General features: G+C 34.3%; 2 protein-coding genes across 2 annotated transcripts; both read left to right on the forward strand.

The window, feature by feature from the left end:
* Positions 1–661: 661 nt before the first annotated feature.
* On the forward strand, positions 662–8,996 carry LOC123707036 (myrosinase 1-like). Its single transcript, XM_045656789.1, has 11 exons — positions 662–719; positions 1,409–1,512; positions 1,942–2,089; positions 3,232–3,398; positions 4,883–5,122; positions 5,296–5,384; positions 5,842–5,989; positions 6,836–6,999; positions 7,377–7,529; positions 8,071–8,162; positions 8,721–8,996. Exons 1-11 carry the CDS (start codon positions 691–693, stop codon positions 8,860–8,862), a joined length of 1,476 nt encoding a protein of 491 aa, XP_045512745.1. The 5' UTR covers positions 662–690; the 3' UTR covers positions 8,863–8,996.
* A 2,510-nt stretch (positions 8,997–11,506) lies between these two features.
* Positions 11,507–18,044, forward strand: LOC123707814 (myrosinase 1-like). The gene is made up of 11 exons (XM_045658163.1): positions 11,507–11,544; positions 11,973–12,082; positions 12,940–13,087; positions 13,862–14,028; positions 14,832–15,092; positions 15,261–15,349; positions 15,487–15,634; positions 16,461–16,618; positions 17,321–17,473; positions 17,839–17,919; positions 18,030–18,044. Exons 1-11 carry the CDS (start codon positions 11,516–11,518, stop codon positions 18,042–18,044), a joined length of 1,359 nt encoding a protein of 452 aa, XP_045514119.1. The 5' UTR covers positions 11,507–11,515.
* The last annotated feature ends 2,747 nt before the right edge of the window (positions 18,045–20,791 follow it).

The following is a 20,791-nucleotide window of genomic DNA, read 5'->3' on the forward strand; positions in this document are numbered from 1 at the left end:
TGATACTTATAGCAATCGATTTATTATTTAATGTAAAAGAAAACGCAGTAACCAGACCAGACGTTTCTATGACGACATACTTTTTGTTTTTTATTTATTTTATTTTGTTTAAATAGCGAATAGCGTAACTGATTTCTTTTTCATCGTACAAAATTAAGTTCCAAAGTAATCGGGGCAGTACTTTTACTGATTAATGTCTGAAATTTTCATAAATTAAAGAAAAACGTACTTCCGGTTTTGAGGTTTACGGCAAATACAAACTTCTTACGTCGATGCAACAGCACAGTAAGAAAGAAAATTGGTGCACAGTCGTGATTTGAACGCAATAGCTTTGGTTTCATAGTACACCGCCCTATGGGACAGAACTCACTAATTTTCTGTTATATACATCTAAGTAGTAACAGAGTTGTTTTATTTAGGTACTATTGTTTTTAATCGTTATGTTCACTTCTTCGAACTTCCCTAAGGTAATATAATGGGCACATTATTACCATTATAAAATCAACGAAGACTTCCTCTGTCGTTCTACTTATAATAATTTCGTAACCCTGTAGATCTAAGTCACGATATTATTTAAAATTAGTAAGTATGTAGGTATTTATTACAATTCAATGCCAAATAACATTAGCAAATAAAGCTGATGACTGATAATTTACACAATTCTTGGGCAATGAATACTCAGTCGAAACAATGTGTTACTTAAAGGTAATTGTCTTTAGGTATGTATGGTGTTTTATGGAGTTTTATAACGGTGACATAAAAAATTTATAGTCAATAATCACCTCGCTTTAACCGTTATCTATAGGCATAAAGTTTTAAAAAATCACTAGGATCTATCTATCAATCTATTTATCCCGATATCTAGCCGTAAGTGCGGTGGTAAGTTGTAGTCAAATTTCTATACTTTTATTTGTATCGTTAAATTTTAGTATAAAGTTTTAAAATAGAAAATTTTAATTTATAATGGTTGGGAGAAAAGGAGTGGCACGGGCGGTGGTTGCCGTGTTTTTGACAAATTGGTTCACCAGAGTGTGATGTATAATTTTGAATTATTTCGGAAATAACTGTGTTGAGGGGTATGTTTTTTCTAATTATTATTTTAAGATTTTACTTTTACAAGATTTTACTTTGTTCTGAAGCTATCTGAAATGTTTTCTTCCTTTTTAGCTTTGGGAAATGCCCTCAAATTAGATGTTTATAAATGAATGATTAATTAATACATTTGTTTATGTGGTAAACGTTACCACATATAATAGGTTTGGTAGGATAAACCAAAATCCACCTGGCGCTCACAATTTTTTAGTTAAGTTAATGATAAGATTTAGTTTAATACATTTTAGTTTTGTATTTTTAATGTTCAAAACGCATAACAAATTATTATAAAATTTAATATATTTTATATTATTAGTGCATTAATAGCAGTCGTACGTGGAGAGAGGCGATTTCCCGACGCATTTAAGTTCGGGGCGGCGACCGCGTCTTATCAAGTTGAAGGCGCCTGGAATGTTAGTGGTGAGTGAATATTTATGCCACGCTTATAATTAAAAATCATACCCTTATTAAAAACTCGAATCAAATACTATACGAAAAGATTGCTACCGTTTCCTACAAATTTAGAGTGTGTTGATACAGAGGAAACTTTATTTGGATATGATGTCAATTTATGCATCGCAGCAATATCTAATTGCTGTTATTTGTAAAGGAATTTCGTTGTAGAAAAGCAGTGCCGTCGTGCATTCGACTAAACAACAAACAAAACGAACGAAAACTTTACGGCGAAAGAAAACATTGAAAGAATACAGCCTTAACCCCAAAAATCTACAAATTTTTCGATAGCCAGCTTCATATCTTTAAAAAATTTGAATAGTTGTAGAGGCATCGTATCGTTTAAGACAGCAGTTAAAACACCTTATGTTTATAAAATAATCTTCTAATAAACAGACAAGTCAGCTAGTGTATGGGATACCTACAGTCACAACAACCCTTCAGCCATAACGGATCATTCAAACGGCGATGTGGCCTGTGATTCCTATCACAAATGGAGGGAAGACCTTAACCTAGCTTCTGAATTGGGACTAGATTTCTATAGGTCAGTATCAGATATAGCAATTAAAACGTTTTATTCGAAGTTTTAGAATTTTAAGATACAGTTTTTATTTCAGCCAATCAAAGTATAAGTAAATTATCTATACAATTATGACATTTTGATAGCAGTTTGTTTAATCTTTTACTGTAGAAGTCTGTGAAAGTGTTTTATACTGCCTATCGGGTGTTAAATTTTAGCAACTTAAAAAATGTTTTTACAATTTAGACATCTTATCTAGTCTGTCGTGAAGTGACCAGTCATGGTTGTTGAATTGTGCGCATCTTGATAATTGCTTGCAATTCATGGAAATAGACACCTGATGTCCCTGTTACGCCATTAGGTATGATCCTAAGTTGTCGCACAGGATCCACTTTCCAGGTTACGATTTAGAATTCCCTCGTTTTTATATCGATTCAGGAGTGCTATGCAATATGCATGCTTCACCGCGTAAGTCTCGCTGTTAATCAATAAGTTCGTGTGGTACCGTAGGTTTTTTTTGTTTCCGCTTTAAGCTCCGCAGCAAGATCAGCCATAGAATGCGCTGGATCTGCTTCCACTATTCTTCAACGCAACATTTCCAGATTTAAAACGACTGAACCAATAACGGACCGTATTTATGAAAGCAGTGAAAAGCCTGTACACGTCGTTAATCTTTCGTGTTGTTTGCGCAGTGGTATTTCGATGTAGGAACTAATATTCGAAAGTTATACTAATTTTCAGTTTATCCATAGTGCCAAAAACTTGACTTAAACCTAATTTCACAAAAATGACTTAATTTGTAACTAAAAGGACATGACTTTTTTTATTTCGAATTGTGTGCCAATGCATTATAATTTAGTTATTATAATTTATCGCCCAACTGTGTAAAGTTTACACCTGAGCATACATGACTAGCTTTTTTCGTATAATGTAACAAAATATTGGCAAGAAATTTTAATATTTACATTAAGACGCTGTCATACTTAATCAATAAGAAAATGTTTTGAATAAAATTAGGTATCTTGGCTATTGGTGAAATTACAATTTTAAACACCTAAAACGTATTATTTTGATTATTATAAATCAGAATATAAGTACAACAAATATGACGCAATTTGTTTTTTAAATGTATGTTTAAAATTAGTCATCCAATCTTTATAATTCAGATTGTCAATATCATGGTCGCGGCTTCTGCCAAATGGTTTCTCGAACTACATTAGCGAGGACGGAACGAGATACTACAATGACGTTATTAATGGCCTACTTAAGAAGGGAATAGAACCTGTGATAACTCTCTACCACTGGGATTTGCCGCAGAAGTTGCAGGATCTGGGTAAATGTTATTTTTACATAGAGTAGTCGATGTTGGCCCAAGAACCTACTAAAAAACTTCTTGGTTGGATGAACTACGTAACTATGATTTATTGAATCTGTCTGCTATAATTTTGATTAGATAGAAACATTTATTCATCATTTATTTGTTTGCACCGACTTTTTACAGTTGTACAACACAAATCTAGAACAAGATAATCAGAAACACGGCAAGTATGCTATTAATAGATGCGCTCCCTTGTGGTGCGCTAGCGTACTGAAAATGCGTGCTGCATAATATCTGTACTTAAAGATATAAAGCTGAGGAAGTTGTTTGCTCAAGCGCTCAAATCTCTATAAGATATTTTTGTATAGTTTATTTTTTCTGAGGAAGTTTATAAGTCTTACATCAATCTACGACCGACGCGATTTGAACCGCTGGTTAGCTTGTAAAAATATGTAAAATAAATGGCTGCAAACAAATCCTTATATACAGGTTAGAGCTCGGAGTTTTGCAATTTTGAAAAATTTATAAAAAAAGAATCAAAAGTACTTAAACAAATTTATATCTATATTAAAGTTTACATTTGGGAAATTCACTTTTTAAAAATAACATCATCTAGATGTCCACCTTCGCGCTGCAAACACTCTTCGAATCTTGACTTCAAATTGCCGAAAACTTGTTCGCACATGGCACACTTCTCCGCGTATGTTGGCCTTCATCTGGGAAATTATAGTCGGATTATTATTGTAGACAGGAAAAAATCTGGTGGGTTTACAAGCGGACTCCTAGGTGGCCATGGAATGTCACCTCCAGAAAATCTCCTTTACGACTGCCAAAATCTCGTTTGATGTATGGCATGAGGCGCCATTTTGTCGAAACCATGTCACACTATTGTACCCGTGAAATTTTGACAGCTGCGGGAAAAAGATATTGCGTAACATGGCTATGTATCGCTCAGTATTTACTGTCACAGAATTCCCTCGCTGGTCTTCAAAGAAGAAGGGTCCGACGATTCAGTGTGCTGAAAAAGCCGCTCTTGGCGAATGCAAAGGCTTTTGTTATTTGAAACGTGGATTGTCTGAGGCTGAATAACGACTATTTTGTTATTTACGTACTCATTTAAATGAAAATGGGCTACGTCTGAAAAAATAACATTGTTGAAGTGCTCCATTGCGACTAAATTTCCAAGAAGCGAGCTACAGATCCACGCCTCCCGCGCTTCGCTTCCATTTGTCGTTTCAACGCTATAACGTATTAAAATTCTACGCCTCCGTGGTCCATTCTGTATATACGTTCTTTGTGTTATGTTACATACATCCTGATAAAGCTTGTGTAGATAATTATTCTATTATAATTCTATTTGTATGCATAGTACTTTATGTTGTCACAATTTGTGATGTTTCTGATTTCAATATGTTTTATTTATTATTATTATCTCTTTCCATGCATAGTATTGTGTTGTCCAGAAAAAAGGCAAAAATATTTTTAAACTTTCTCTTTAGGTGGTTGGGCCAATCCTCTCATAGTTGAATGGTTTGCGGACTATGCTCGCGTGGCATACGACCTTTTTGGTGATCGCATCAAATCTTGGATTACTATCAATGAGGGTCTTGTCACTTGTGAGGCTGCCGCTGGTGTATATAGTACAGGGTTCGGAAGCTACCTCTGCAATAAGAACGTGCTGTTGGCTCATGCGAAAGCATGGAGGCTTTATGATGAGCAGTATAAGCCTAAATATGGGGGTAAGGGGTTTGTATTAATAGTTTTTTTAATGCAATTATTTTTGAAATCAATTTCTAATATTTTGTTTATTGTTCCGTGTGTGTTTTTTTATTATATTTTACACGCCAACCACATACTTTAAATTCTTTAGGGTTAATTTTGGTGTTTTCTTATTTAATTGAAAATGTTTCAGGAAAAGTATCGATGACTACTATAATTATGTGGGTTCAGGCACACTCAGAGGGATACGAAGATTTAGCCGAGCTTGTACTTCAGATGAGTGTGAGATTTTATATTATTGGTTCTATTTTCTTTTAACAATACAAGTTAGATAAGATGTTTCTGTTTGTTTGCAAATTAAGAAAGGTATCCAACGAAGGCCACCTGGCGCTTTTTAAATTTCCTATACTAATGTATTGTCACTATTACGATTGTTCATCGATTTTAAATATTGGTTTGATTAGTCAGCAAAGAGCCTGTCTGCCTGAAGCAGCTCGTAAGCTCAAAGTTCCTAAAAACTTAAAAACTCCTATAACCACCTTGAACTGAATGAAGCGGCATTGAATCAGTGTAATGATATTATATACTGTCGATCGATCGAGGAATATTTAAAATCTGAGCATTGGTATGTGTTCAGCCCTCTCAAATAGATGTTATCAGGATCTCAACTATAAAAACATAATTTATTTTCCATCACGTTTTTGGAAAGTACTTATAAAGTTGATTTAATTTTTTATAGGCTGGGCTATACTCCCATGCAATCTATTCAAAAGAAGGCGGTTGGCCTCCATCTGTAGAAAAATATATCGCAGAGAAAAGTACCCGGGAAGGGTACACTAGATCCAGATTGCCACCGTTTACTGACGAAGAGATCGATCTTATTAAAGGTAGATAAATTCATTTTAAGTTTGGATTTAAAGCAATACCGTTACAGGTCTTAGTTTTGTACTGTAAATGACACCTTAATGTATACAGATAAAGTGACAATTTGGGTAAACAAAGTAGTAAAGTAAAGTAGTTTTAACCTTATACGTGTATACCGTGACGGCCTACAGGACATATTAATAAAGCATAGACCGTGCATGGAACGGTTCTGCGAAAAAAATATTAAATATTACCGATGCAGCCGGGGTATTTCGCGACGCGTAGCCCGCATTTCACGAACTAGTAAATTTAATTAAATGTATCTTGTTTTTATTTTTGAAAAAAATGTGGTATAAAAAGTCCCTGGACACTATGGCAGGGGAGCAGAGTGTTATAAATTAATAAAAAAAACATTTAAGTTATGTACAATAAATTTCCTCACAATGAATAAGAATTCACTAAGTATATTAGGTTTCTTTAATATATATTTTTTATCCATGCATCATGAAGAAAAACACATTTCGATTGGGGCTTTAGTGTTAGAGGTTCATAAATCAAAACTAAAATTAGTATTCACTGTCTTTATTATCAGCACTGCATAACATGGCGGTTTTAGGGCAACTGCCTGATCCACGTGACAAATGGAATTACGAAATTTCTATAAAGACATAATTACACCTCTACAGGGCTACATCTTCACTGAGGCACAATGCATTAGTGCCATCCGTCTTTCGCGCATTTTGATGTATTGGAAATTTAATTTTCCTTTAACCTTTTTAAACTTTTTCGTTATTGTGTGATATTAAAACTACGCCACAATGTTTTTCCAAATACCAACGACTATTTTTAAATGATTCTTGATTTTGTAGGAACATTTGATTTCTACGCCTTAAACTACTACACCAGCCGGTTAGTGAGAAGTCCGAAAGAGGGAGAGAAAATTGGAGATTGGCCTTTATACGGCTGTGAAGAAATAAATGCCTTAATGGAACCTGCGCCAGAGTGGCCACCAACCTCTTCAAAATGGTTGTTTGTAAGTATCACGGAATATTACACCGTATTAATACAATATAACTTATAAGATTATTATATATATTAGTAAGAGTTTCGATATATTTTTAACGCTAGCTAAATACTGATTTCATATGAGTTTAAAGATTTTGAAAGATAGACATTTGGTTTCATCGTAAAATGATTTCTTAGTTATTTTATACAGTACTTTGTCCAGCAGTACCAACTAACACCAACTATTGGATATCCATATCAATTTTACAGGGTAGCCCCGTGCATTTTTAACGCTTTCATTACATAATAATGGTATGGAGGTGCTTTTTGTAACAAAAAAACTCAGTAAAATTCATATATACGATGATTAGGGTACTTCACCGTCAGTACATATGTGAATTGCAGGAATACCCAGAAGGACTACGACGTCTGCTGTCCTGGTTGAAAAAGAACTATGGGGACGTGGAATATAGAATTATGGAAAATGGTTTTGCTAGTGATAAACGGGACCTTAATGATGTCGATAGAGTTAATTATTATAAGACTCATTTGGAACAGGTAAGTGAGAATTGAAACAAGTACCTGACATTACGAATTGTTTTTTTAGGTCAGACGGACAGGAGGCTCATGGATGTTAAGTGACACTGCATCCCATGGACACCGACACTGCTAGAAGAGCTGCTGCTTCACAAGAGCGTTGCCGACATTTTTAAATCATACGCTATTTTCGTGGACTCTAAAGAATCTAAGTCGGTTCAGCAATATTTCAGTGGATTTGTTTGATGACCTGATCTCATTGACTTCTACTTGCTAAATGAATTGATCTATAGTTATACAAATTGCATTGCGCCTGCGTCTATTTTATATGTTGGGTAATTTTTTAGGCCAGTTATCCAGATATTGGCTGAAGAAGTGCATTCTGATTATAAATGTTGTTTTTGGCTAGCTCTATTGGAAAAAAATCTTCACAAATTTGTGGGATATTATAAAATTACTACCTAAAGGCGTTGTATTTGTGTTTAATCGGACTGGGGGGCGACTATAAAAAATATAAATCTCTAGTAATGAGTAGGTGTAGTATATTAATAATGCTTGGCAGGTGTATCTGGCCATAACCGAGGACAATGTGAACGTAACTTGCTACACGGCTTGGACACTTTTGGACAATTTTGAGTGGGGTAATGGTTACGTGTAAGTAATAGTTTTCATTGTATGCTTAGTAGATTTTAATTCTTTTCACAATATAATTAGTAAATAATCTAAAGTTTTTCCGTATCTGAGTATTGATACGAGCTAGGTGATCGTATAGGTTATGTCTTTAGGGGTAAAAGAGAACTAATACGCGCGAAATTCAGTAATTTCACGCGCAAAACACTGCCACTAATTATTTAAATTATCGCTTAACAGCATAATCACTTAGCTTCATTATCACAACATCCTCTGAAAAAAGTTTTTGCATCCTGAAACGAGGTTGAAGAACTTTTGAAACGGGCATAAATCACATTTCGGCTGAAAACTTCTCTAAGTTGTTGAAAAATCAAGAAAACTGTTCGTAGCAATATTTTATTAGTTATTGCTTTCATTACAGTTCAAAAGTTTAGTACTTTTTCAGGAGTTAGTCAAGTACAAGTCAAAACTATTATATATTTTAAAGCTGTTTTTTATGTAAATGATAGTCATATTTCTTAATACGTGTCAACATATTTATTTTATGATTTATTCATTAATATACACTTATTGAATTCACAGATCGAAGTTTGGTCTCATTGACGTGGACTTCACTAAGCCGGACCGCCCCCGTACTCCACGCTCTTCCGCCTACTATTATGCCAATGTTATATCTACGCGTTCATTGCCTGACGATGACTTAAAAACTAATCCGGAACCTTAATAATAAGACTCGGATATTTTATATCGCCATAAATAATCACATTAAATAGTTGCACTGAGATTTAGATGAGAGCATATAATTTAGATAATATTCGATTAATTTACTTAATAAATTAATAGTTCAGATATTTTAATAGCTGTAATTTATGTTTTGCCATATAAAATCCTACCGAATTGTTTGTATTATTTCTCTGAATAATATCACTTGTCTATGACTAGTGCTAAGGACAAATTACTTTGAATGACTAGGTATATGAACACCTGTGTGTCAGTAAAATATAGGATGGGCCTCGTACTACGCAATCCTGGGCGATCAACTGGCAAGTGATCAGCTGAGTCCTCTATATCAAGAATGACTTTGCACCGAATTTTGAAGAATGATTTACAATTGCACCCCTATAAACTTCAGCTAGTGCATCATTTGAAGCCCAATGTTCACAATTTACGACGTGATTTCGTCAAAACAATGGTTTCGGAGCTTCATCAATATTATTTTTTCAGACGAAGCCCATTTTCATTTAAATGGGCACGTAAATAAACAAAATAGTCGTTATTGAGCCTCAGACAATCCACGTTTCAAACTGTGTCTGTGTAAATACTGAGCGATATATAGCCATGTTACGCAATTTCTTTTTCCCGCAGCTGTTAAAATTTCACGGGTACGACATGGTTTCAACAAGATGCCGCCACATGCGATACATAAACGAGAGTTTGGAAGTCGTAAAGGAGATGTTTGCTGGAAAACTCATTTCGCGCCGAGGTGACATTCCATGGCCACCTTGGAGTTCGGATGTAACCCCACCAGACTTTTTCCTGTGGGGATACTTGTAAAGTAGAGTCTACAGTAATAATCCGAATTGCCGAAGCCGCGTAAAAATTATTTGAAGAAGTCTGTTAAGGTCTGGTGTGCAATTACTTCTACTTTTTATATCTATTTAGGAGAGACAATAATGGACAATAAAGTGACCTATGAAATATATAAATTTTAAGAAGCAGTCATATTAATTTGAGCTTTTGATTATGCCTTAATATAGGAAAGTAAATACATCAAAAGGGAAATAACCATAATTGTACCATATAGCCCTTGATGGGGGCCGCTCGAGCTGAAAGTACACCAGTTTACCAGAAGTACATTTTACTTATAAATAGTTACAATATGTTGGACTAAAAGGAATATTTGAAGACAAATGGTCAATATATTCTTGAAGCCTTGTTGTATGTACAAAAAATATTTTATAATATAATTTCACCTGTATAACTCGAATGAGAACTAAGTCTAGTACGACCAACCAAGCTCCAGAAGGTAAATCACTTCTTATATGGAACTTATTTGCTACAGTTAGAATAGAATTCCACGTTATTTGTGAATGTCATAGCCTATATATGAATGTAAAACTTTTTCATCGTCGAAGGTTGAAGAACTTGGTAAAAAAACGTGAAACATCTCTAACGCACTAACGCTACCTTAACGATGAGGGATATTGATTTGAAATAACAAAATTCTATGCTAATTATACAGACGCTAGTCCAGGGACCAGGGACATACCTGTGTTTTGGGCGTCCAGATCCACTTCCGAGGTTCATATATACACAACAGTTAATAACTAATACATAAAACAATTAATCATTGTTATATGATTGACTGTTAGAGTTGTTGGACGTTGTTCTACGACCTAAAGACGTTTTCGGCAAATGCCGCAGCCGACATGTGATTTAAGACGGTTTTTCAGAATATTGGAATTTAAAGTTACTCTTGTTTTCAAGAATCTGTAACATTTTTAGGCTGTTTAAGAGCAAGTGTAGCGGTTTTACACAGTTTTCTGAAGTAAAACCTCTTGGACTGAATAACGACTTACATGACTGATGTTTAATCATACACGACTAATACTTAAAGAGTTATATGTGTTTTACCTAAATCTAGAATGATTCACGAGGAAGGTACGTATATAATTTTTCGAGGTTTAACAGGTCATGTTTACTGTGCGAAACCGGTTGCTGGTATTAAATAAGACTATTCCTTCTTCCATCTTCCATAGTATTCATTTATAACACATCATCGTTTGAATTTGACTACGTAGACTACCAATACGTATGAAATTCCTTTTCATTTTATTGTTTTTTACGTCTCCATTCCTTTTTTATTTCCTCCATTGCTATTTATCTTCGCATTCAATGAAAGGCTGTGGATTGAACGGCTTTTAATGGCGAATACCTCAAAGTTTAATTAAGTTTTTCTTCGGAATTTCTTTTCTGTGGTTCTTCAGTAAATATCGAGGTCGCAGATCGGCAGATTAGTGCTATATTTGCTGCCTGCATGCGACTGATAGCGCATTATCTCGACAGGAGCCATAGTTAAATATTTATTTGTTCTTATATATGTGGACACACAAAGCTAAGTATGGAAATAAGTACATATTCTATATTTGATCGTTCTCATGATACAATATAGGTTTATCATAAAATTCTTCAATTCATGTAAAATTAACCAAACTAACGACAGTTACCTACATTTATTTTAGGTTAATTCTTGTTTCCGGTGATTTTAGCTATCTTCACTACGATTCCTTTCACGTTAAATATACCGTTAATGAGATTGAATTCAATTTTATCGACTATTTATGTTACTTTTGGAGTTTACTTGCACATTCTGCAATATGACTACAGTGCCAGCTGTCATACTAAGGTAAACACATATTTATTTTTAGTATTCGTAAATATTTTTTTGCACATATGATATTTTTTATACAATTTTAATCAATAACATTTAAACCATTGCATTCGAGCGGCGAAGATACGGCGCCTGGCCAGCGTAGTAACGTTCATATAATAATGAAAAAGTGTTTGAGGCCAAACGTATGTAATATGATCAGTTCAGCTGGACGAATTAGATTTTACCGCTTAGAATGAAGTTACATTGTACCATTAACGCTAGCAGCATTTCTTCGCTGTATGCGAAATACGTTGAGCGATAAAAAACACCAGCTCTGGGGTCAGCTCTACCAGTCGCCAACTTAAATCTTTCTCCAAAGGGAGCAAAATTGAAGTTGAAGGAAATACTTATATTTTATTATTAATTTTTAGATTAAAATTTGAATTTAAACCCTGTTTTAGCTTAACATTGCTTAGCTCTGTGTGTGATGGAGTGAAGACTTTTCCACCAGGGTTTAAGTTTGGAGCCGCTACTTCTTCTTACCAAGTCGAGGGCGCATGGGATTCCGATGGTAATTTCTTTATTAAGAATAGCATTTACTTGAGGTGGCTGTAATCTTATACGGGAAGCGATTTAAAATAAAAAGAGAGAGAGAAAAAAGAAAGCAATAGAGGAAAATGTTAAAAGTTCATATATACTGTAGTGAGTTATGACCGTTTCAAGAGCTCTTCACATACTAGAAAATTTGTGTTTTCATGAAGTTCATTTCTTTTTTAGTCTGTATCAGAGTATTCATTTGGGACAGTTTTTAGACATTTTTAGAACTGGTTCTACCCCCTTTTTATTATATCAATGTACAAATGGTGACTGGTGCTACAACTCTTTATGAGTTTTGGTGTCACCATTCGATCATTTATCTTTGTAGGATATGAGGTCTTAAATGCCTGATACGTGAATCTAGATATCAACCATTGGTTATTAGACATGCTGATCGTTTCAATATATGCTCTCAGAGGTCAGGACCGCATGCTTGACAACTGGTGCATAGCTGATCTAAGGCCCATGTACTAGAACGTTAATCGAAGTTAAATCTAGTTACAAAAGCGGTATAAGCATTTTTTTTGAACTTTGACCTATTAGACAGCGCTGAAGACCTGATTGTGACTCGATATGCCAAGTAGAATATGGACTGAAGAGGCTGAGTTTGGCAGAATATATTATTGATTTCTAGGTTTGGTACGTTTGTTCTCGATGTGGTACGATGTCGAATGGCTCTTCGACATCACACAACTCAAAAGCAATATCAGCCTTTCAAGGGCTCGTCGTCTTCTACCCACTTTTCTATAACGTAGCCCATATATTTAAACAAGATCTGGTCGTGTACGCTATAACTAAGAAGATAATACAGAAAGTATGTATTAACCATAGGCAAAGGCGAAAGTATTTGGGATCGCTTCGTCCATAAATTTCCTGAAGCTATATTTGACAACTCGACGGGGGACGTAGCTGCCGAGTCATATAAAAAATGGAAAGAAGACATCAGAATAGCTTCGGACCTGGGACTGCAGTTTTATAGGTAAAGGCAATTGTCTTAAAAATAGCTAGTTCAGGCAGTTTTTATAGATAGAAAGAAAAACGATCTATATCCAAAATCTCTATATTCATCAGCATAAACTATTCTGGAGTATTTGAATTGTTTTGGCTTAATTCTCATTGATCCACAGATAAGTGAAACGATCTGTCATTATGTATGCAAAGTCAATGACAAGCAAATTACTACGTGTCCATCCCCTCTTGCCTAAAGGCATAGTGCTATGTTTTAACTTTAGCGAAACCTTCAAAAAATAATTAATTATGGTTACTTCAACATATTTAAATGCACTTCTTACTAATATAACAAGAAACAATATTAAATTTAAATTTAAAAAATACTACATAAGTCAAACAATTATAAATTATGCATAACAAAAATTATGCTATATACGTCATTAAAAAATATTCGAATATAGGAACTCATTCTGTATGTGAATGAGAATTCTCGACAAGAACAGGTTTCTTGCATCGGCTATCTATGGCGCATCAGTGTTTAGATTTGTTTATGACGTTTTACGTGCAATTTTAAATCGTTTGAATGGTTTGATTGTTATAAATTTACAGTTTATATGTCACTGGCCTTAGTATATATATATGTGTGTTAATGATTTAATTATGTTCGACGTCCTGGTGGATAGAAAAACTGCGCACAGTTTGTGTTTCCACCACATCAACTTCCTCTATATTAAGAACACTTATACAATAAATAAATAAAAAAGAATTAAATATTATACATATTTTATATACTATTTTTTAGGTTTTCAATTAGTTGGCCTCGAATATTCCCCACTGGTTTTACAAACAAACCTAATGAAGCTGGGATCAAATATTATAGTGATTTGATTGATGCATTATTAGATGTTGGTATAGAGCCAATTATCACTCTATACCATTGGGAGTTGCCAGTTGTCATACAGGATCTGGGTAAGTATTTTGCAATTTAAACAATACGTTAGTCGCTTGGTCGAGTATAACCAGCTAATATATAATAATAAACATATTACCCCATTATTTTATAAGATAATAAACCTTATTTATAACATTAGTATAACGATGAAAACATACTTATAATTCATAACATCCATAGCTGTTTTCTTAATGTTAATGATTCGAAAGAATACCATTACAACTGGGCACTATTTTTCTGGTATCGTGCTTGCCTTAATATTATTATTATTACAGTTGTGATTAAAACGCACTGTAATACAGCCTTAGGGGTGTATCTGGCTAAGATTCTATTACTTTCGTTTAAGTCAGCATTTCCCCTCAAGAGATCAAAAGTATAGTAAAATACTAAGGCGTTATCATCCTTCGTCGCGGATACAATATGTTGGTTTATTTTTTTAATATTTTGTCCTATATTATTAATATCGTAATTCTTTAATAAATTTGTCCTATATTAATAATTCGTATTAAAAAAAAAACCCTACGTCTGGGACTTCTCCAACAGCACGCACGTATCAGGGAGCGTTCAAGTATTACGTCACGCAAAACGTTTCGTAACCACCCCTAGTGACTCTTTATACCTAAACCTTACCTTTATGTGGTGTAAAGTACTGGAAAGTGGAAAATAATATTAACAATAACGCGTTATTCAATCCCCGCCCCGCATCGTAAAGTTTTACAAGGTGACAACCCCCAATTCGTTACGTAATAATTAAACGCTCCCTTAAGAAGATTACAAGAACGCATCGTGATACTGAACTTGGGTCTATCATATATTACAGGAGGATGGGCAAATCCTTATATATCAGACTGGTTCGCGGACTATGCCATACAGGTGTTTTCTTTATACGCTGATAGAGTGAAAACATGGTTAACAATAAACGAGCCGTGGCTAATCTGCGACGTTGGATACGTGGACGGCACATTTGCTCCAGGGATAAAAGAGGATCAACTGGGCCCCTACATCTGTACTAAGAATTTGTTAATGGCCCACGCGAAGGCATACCGGGTTTTTGATCGAATCTTCAGAAGTTTGTATGGAGGTAAATATCTTTGACACTATCTTGTTTATAGAGTTATGTGATATCTAGAGTTATAATACAACTCGTTTAGTATCATTCGTCTTACTTAAAATGTAATTTGTTATGTGTATTTAAATAATATTTTTTTTTAACTTAGACTTTACACTTCAAACCTTCTTTTTGCTTTAGGCCGTATATCGATAGCCAATCATTTGCTGTGGTTTGAGGCCGAGTCTCCAGAAAACGAGAACTTAGCTCAACTGACTATGGAGTTTATGGTATAATATTAATGTCTTTTGTTTTTGTTATAATATTATTTTATGTAACTTGTACAATAATGAACAATTAAAAATACTATAAATTTTCATTTACCGCCAGCAAGAGTAAATATGACTTGGGCAAAATAAATTTCCAGGTGGGTCGTTATTGTCACCCAATATTTTCGAAACGAGGTGGATGGCCTCCGAACGTTGAGAAGCTGATGAAGGATCATAGTGAGAAGAAGGGTTATAGCAGGTCTCGCTTACCTGCCTTCACTGCTGCGGAGAGAAGGTTTGTCAGAGGTAAGAAGTAAAGTTCTCCAGACTATTTAGGGTTGTCGCGAGGTCTAGTGTGTATCACAACGCGGGTGTAAACATCCTAGTTTTTACAATTAAGATTTAAATTTGATAAGAAATATTATAATTGTCGGCCTTGCGCGAGATGTGAATATAATATCTTAAGTCAAACATGCTGTATACTCATTAAGAGTCAGGTAAAAGAAAAAGAAGCCTAGTTTATGACTACGCGCGTGAAATACCATCCGTATCACCTCGACGTCCGTCGTTCCACAACTGAGCGTTTCTTAAGGTAGTTTTCGCTGCGCACCACGCGGTTCAAGAAAATAGCGTACCAATTTAAAAAAAAAACCAGCAACACACTTCCGACCCTTCTGGCAATGTGAGTGTTCTTGGACCATGGAGTTAAGATCAGATGAGCCTTCTGCCCATTTGCCTCCTATTACACAAAATAAACATTAGGGACAATATTATACATTTTTATATAAATAAATAAAAATGCAACATCTTGTAGCCATCTATAGGTTTATTTATTTATTTAGGTCGGACACTTCGGTTACTAGGCAACTGTTGGCCAGTAATAAGGCAAGCGATTTCTTCCAGGCCCCAGTATGGAAAAAAAAAATACCAAGTCAGGGTTAAGTACAAGAAGCACAGATTAACTAAAACATGAAATTACATGAAACTAAAATAAAAATAATCATGAAATAGTAAAACCTAATCTTAGTTTCGTAGTACTTGACTCACAAACAAACATACAAAATAACGTAATATAATTAATTATATATTTATATCATCACTATAAATACATCTGCCTTTAAATTATTTTCAGGTACGGCAGACTTCTTCGGTATGAACTACTACCTAGGTCTATCTGTGAGACAAGCTAAAACGGGCGAGAAAATTGTGAATCCGATCATGTCGGGATCAAATGAACTAAATGCTGTGATGGGGGTTCCACCTGATGCTTATATAAGCGCCACTCGGGTGGTAAGTTTAGAATTAAAAGTCTTTGATATGTTGAAAGTGTAGAACCAGTCTCGTCATTTTCTTTTTCTAAACTTAAAATTGTCTAAGGTATTACGCTGTATTCTTGCTAGATTGCTTTTCCAAGCGTGGTTACAGCAAGCAAGGCTTCCAGCCTTGAACCGTTTTATCCTGCTTATCCAATCTATTTATTGTCTTGGTACAATTTTTCACGGCTTTAGCAAACGTTTGTATTTTTAAAATTATTAAAAAATTATTTGTAAAATCTAATTCTATAGAAAAAGAGATAGATATATGTATATAATGGTGAGTATATACTTGGAGCTGTGTTGCCTAGTGGCGTCAGCGTGCGACTCCCATCTCTGGGATCGTTGATTCAATCCCCGGCTGTGCACGAATAGACTTTCTAAGTGCACATTTAACATTTACTGGAACGGGAAGGAAAACATCGTGAGGAAATCGGATTGCTTTAGATCCAAAATGCCGCGGGCGTGTGTCACGCATAGGCTGATCACCAACTAGCCAATAAGATTAACATGAAAATGATCATGAAACAAATACAAAATTCTGAGGACCAGATCTAAAAAAGGTTGCAGCGCCACTGATTTATCTATTTTTTTTATATACCTTGACGGTTGAAAAACGAACCACAGACGGTCCAGATAGCGCCTAGGTATACTGTATTGTTCAATATTTTTATCACAGGTCTACCCCGTAGGACTTCGACGTTCACTGTCATGGGTAAAGAAATCTTACGGAAATTGGGAAATATTTATAACTGAAAATGGCTACCCAACCGCCGGACTAGAGTTGGAAGATTACGATCGTGTTGTTGGATTAAAAAACCATTTGGAACAGGTATGCTTATGTTTATATTAATTATAAAAACTATGTTTAATGATTAAAAGTACACTAATATGATACTTTAAATGTATGAGCAGTGCTATTGAAGAGTGCAACTCTCAAGATTAAGGTCGACTAAAGAAGATATACTGCGAGAAGGGTGCCGCAGATATGTCTAGTACATACCCCCACCAGCCTCGCTTGGTTTATGATTTTATTACAGTTTTTAGAAGTAGTTTATGTAACAGGAGGCGGACAGGCAGGAGGCTCACCTGATGTCAAGTGATACCGTCAATCATGGACAATCACATTGCCAGGATCGCAAGTCGGTTTTTAAAGTACTATAGATAAAGTTTTTATTGGGGTTTTTATCTTTCTAGATACATCTTTCAATATATGAAGATGGCGTTAATGTTGTTGGCTATACAAACTGGGCATTAATGGACAGGTATTTTGCTAATGTATTATATAACTTAGTAATCATAATATATATAAATTACGCGTCACGTTGTCCGCTATGGACTCCTAAACTACTTAAATGAGTTCAATCAAATTTGCACATCGTATGCAGTTTCATCTAACTTAAAATATAGGATACCTCACATATATATAATTCTACTATACGTGTATATGTCACTGGCTGGACCGATATAATTTTTTTTGTGTACGTTTGGAAGCCCTGGATGGTTTAGATTCACAAATCAGCCCGGCAGGTGGCAGATGCAGTCGGTACTTTCATAATTTGTTTAATATCCTTATCGCTTGGAACATCATGCAGGACAATTGACAACGTCTGTCGGGTCCGCTAGTAATAATTAAATACTTTGAAGCAATCGGTTGGAAATATAATTTTAAATTAACATATTAAAGTCTATTTTCTTTTTTATTATTACGGTAAGCTGTTGAGCGAACGTTCTGTTTAACTGCACGTAGAACGATAGTCGTGCGGAAAGTCCGTCGTGGGGTTTGAGGTCGCAATATCTCTTTTTTTTTATATGTTGACAACTACGTAATGATAGTTCGGCCCTAATTTTCTGCTCAATAGGAAAGTATATAAACTCATTAGTTCACAAATAAGATGTTTATAAAAGATTATATTTATGACCATAACAAAAATATACAGTATTCACAATATTCTTAATATACGTAAAAATTGATAAACAGAAAATTAAAACAAATTTACTATGGCCTACCTCTAATGCTAGCAGCATATACTTATTCGTTGAGCGAGGAATGGGCCAGCTATCTATAGAAACTTCCTGTATACATATTAGCCACGTTATCACTTTCCATATAGACTCAATAACATTATATATTTGTAGCGTTCGATTCGGACTTTACCAAATCGATTTCAATGACCCAGAACGCAAGAGGAAACCGAAATTGTCATCCAAGTATTACAAATGTGTTATTGAGAACAACTCGTTTGATGTGCCAAAGGAATGCTTTGATATGAGCTTTAATCAAACTGAAGTACGGTCGAAGAGGCAAATCAATTTACCGAAGATCCCTTTCCTTCCAAAGCCCAGTGAAGTGGCCGATGGTGTTGACTTTATGAAGGAAGTGTATGATAATAGACGTTGTATAGCTAAAGTTATGTGTTTATTCGGAAAAATGGTGTCACTTATGGGTAATAACTAGAAAACTCGTAATAAATGATTTAATTAGTAGCGTTACAGTTAATTTATTCAAATATTTAGCTTATAAACTGAAATTATTGAAGTGAAACTTCTTTTCCGGTTACTCGCCATCTTTTTCTTGTCCCTACCACGGTTGATTCGAAGAGATTCGAAGACATTAATAATAAAAATATATAATAACGATAACAATGATAATAATAATTCTATTACAATTAATGAAATTATGTAATAATCTTAGTCGTAATAAGGTAAAATGAAATAATTGTATTATTTGTATTCATGTCTATGATCAAAGCCTTTTGTTAAACTCTATCTAATTTTACTTTATTTGACCAATTTCTGTAAAGTTCATAAAGAAGTTTCACTTCTTTCGTGTGTACACTAGTATACACACAATTTTTTATTTTCATAGAAACTTGATTAGTGTTGGTGGTAATGGTATCCCAATAGATTACCTGCAAGTAATATTTTTTCATCATTCGTATTTCTAAGGAAATAATGACGTGATAAAGTGTTGATCCTATACAGTGATTACAATAGTAACTTGTACATGTAAAAAAACTGTACTCACAAATGATAAGACTTATCAATCCATTTTTATTAAAATGTGAAAAAGTGGCTCGGAAAATGGGTGCATTCACCTGCGATTTCCGAGACATTGTCAAAAATTTACTCAGAAATCTTTATATTTTTACTAATTTTTATAATTAATCCATAAAAGATAAATAGTAATACTATTTATCTAAACTTTGTAAACTAAACTTTGATTACGTATTTTCAAGATCAGCCAGATCCCAGAAGATGTTTTTCATCGTCAAGAAACAGTAATAAAATGACACCATAATAAATAAATAATAAATATAATATACACTTATCATAAAAAACAAGGTTAAGTTTTATTTAAACAACTGTCGTGTTGTTACAACAACGGAGATTGACACGCAATGGTCGGTACAAACTCCGATGTGAGCGGGGAAGAAGTTACACTTTGGACATTGAGAAACAATATCTCGCTGTTTCGGGTCTGTATTTTTTATTAGGTCTACACAGATATTTAAGTAACATAAATATCTTACCTATTTAATATAGGAATGGTCAGCTTTTGCAGGACCTTTATAAGGGTTGGTAGCCGTGCTGGTGACTGCATAAAGTTATTTTTTACGTACTGGCCCCGCACGTTGATATTGCGATGGAACCTTGTCACAATAACAGCTGCGTGACGTCATCCACCGCAGAAAGGTACAGACAAAAAAAAAGTTAATAATAATAATATCGTTTTCTTTGGTTAACATAGCTTTTACAAATTGAAAGAAAACAATTATTAAACCGGATTAAAGCTATTTGTAATATTATAATTTTCCGACGTTTCGCGTAAAATTTAAAATTATATATAATAGTTATAAGTTTATAATAATACAAATAGCTTTAATCCTGTTAAAAAATTGTTTTCTTTTAATAATAATATTCATTTATTTGCTTGAATGTAGGTGAACCATCCGTATTGTATGTAATTGTAAAAGATTTAAAATGTTCGTCACAAGTTGCTTTGAAATTAGCATGTCCTCACTAGTGTCTGTAGCATTTTTTAGGGCACGGTTTATATTTTGAATCAATAACTTAGTCCTCTTTCTCCTTAACGAAATAATTGTCCACTTTCACTCATTTCACGAGCACGGCTGTTAATTAATTTCTT

Source organism: Pieris brassicae, chromosome 3, assembly GCF_905147105.1.
Source record: "Pieris brassicae chromosome 3, ilPieBrab1.1, whole genome shotgun sequence".
In the NCBI taxonomy this organism is placed as follows: Eukaryota; Metazoa; Arthropoda; class Insecta; order Lepidoptera; family Pieridae; genus Pieris; species Pieris brassicae.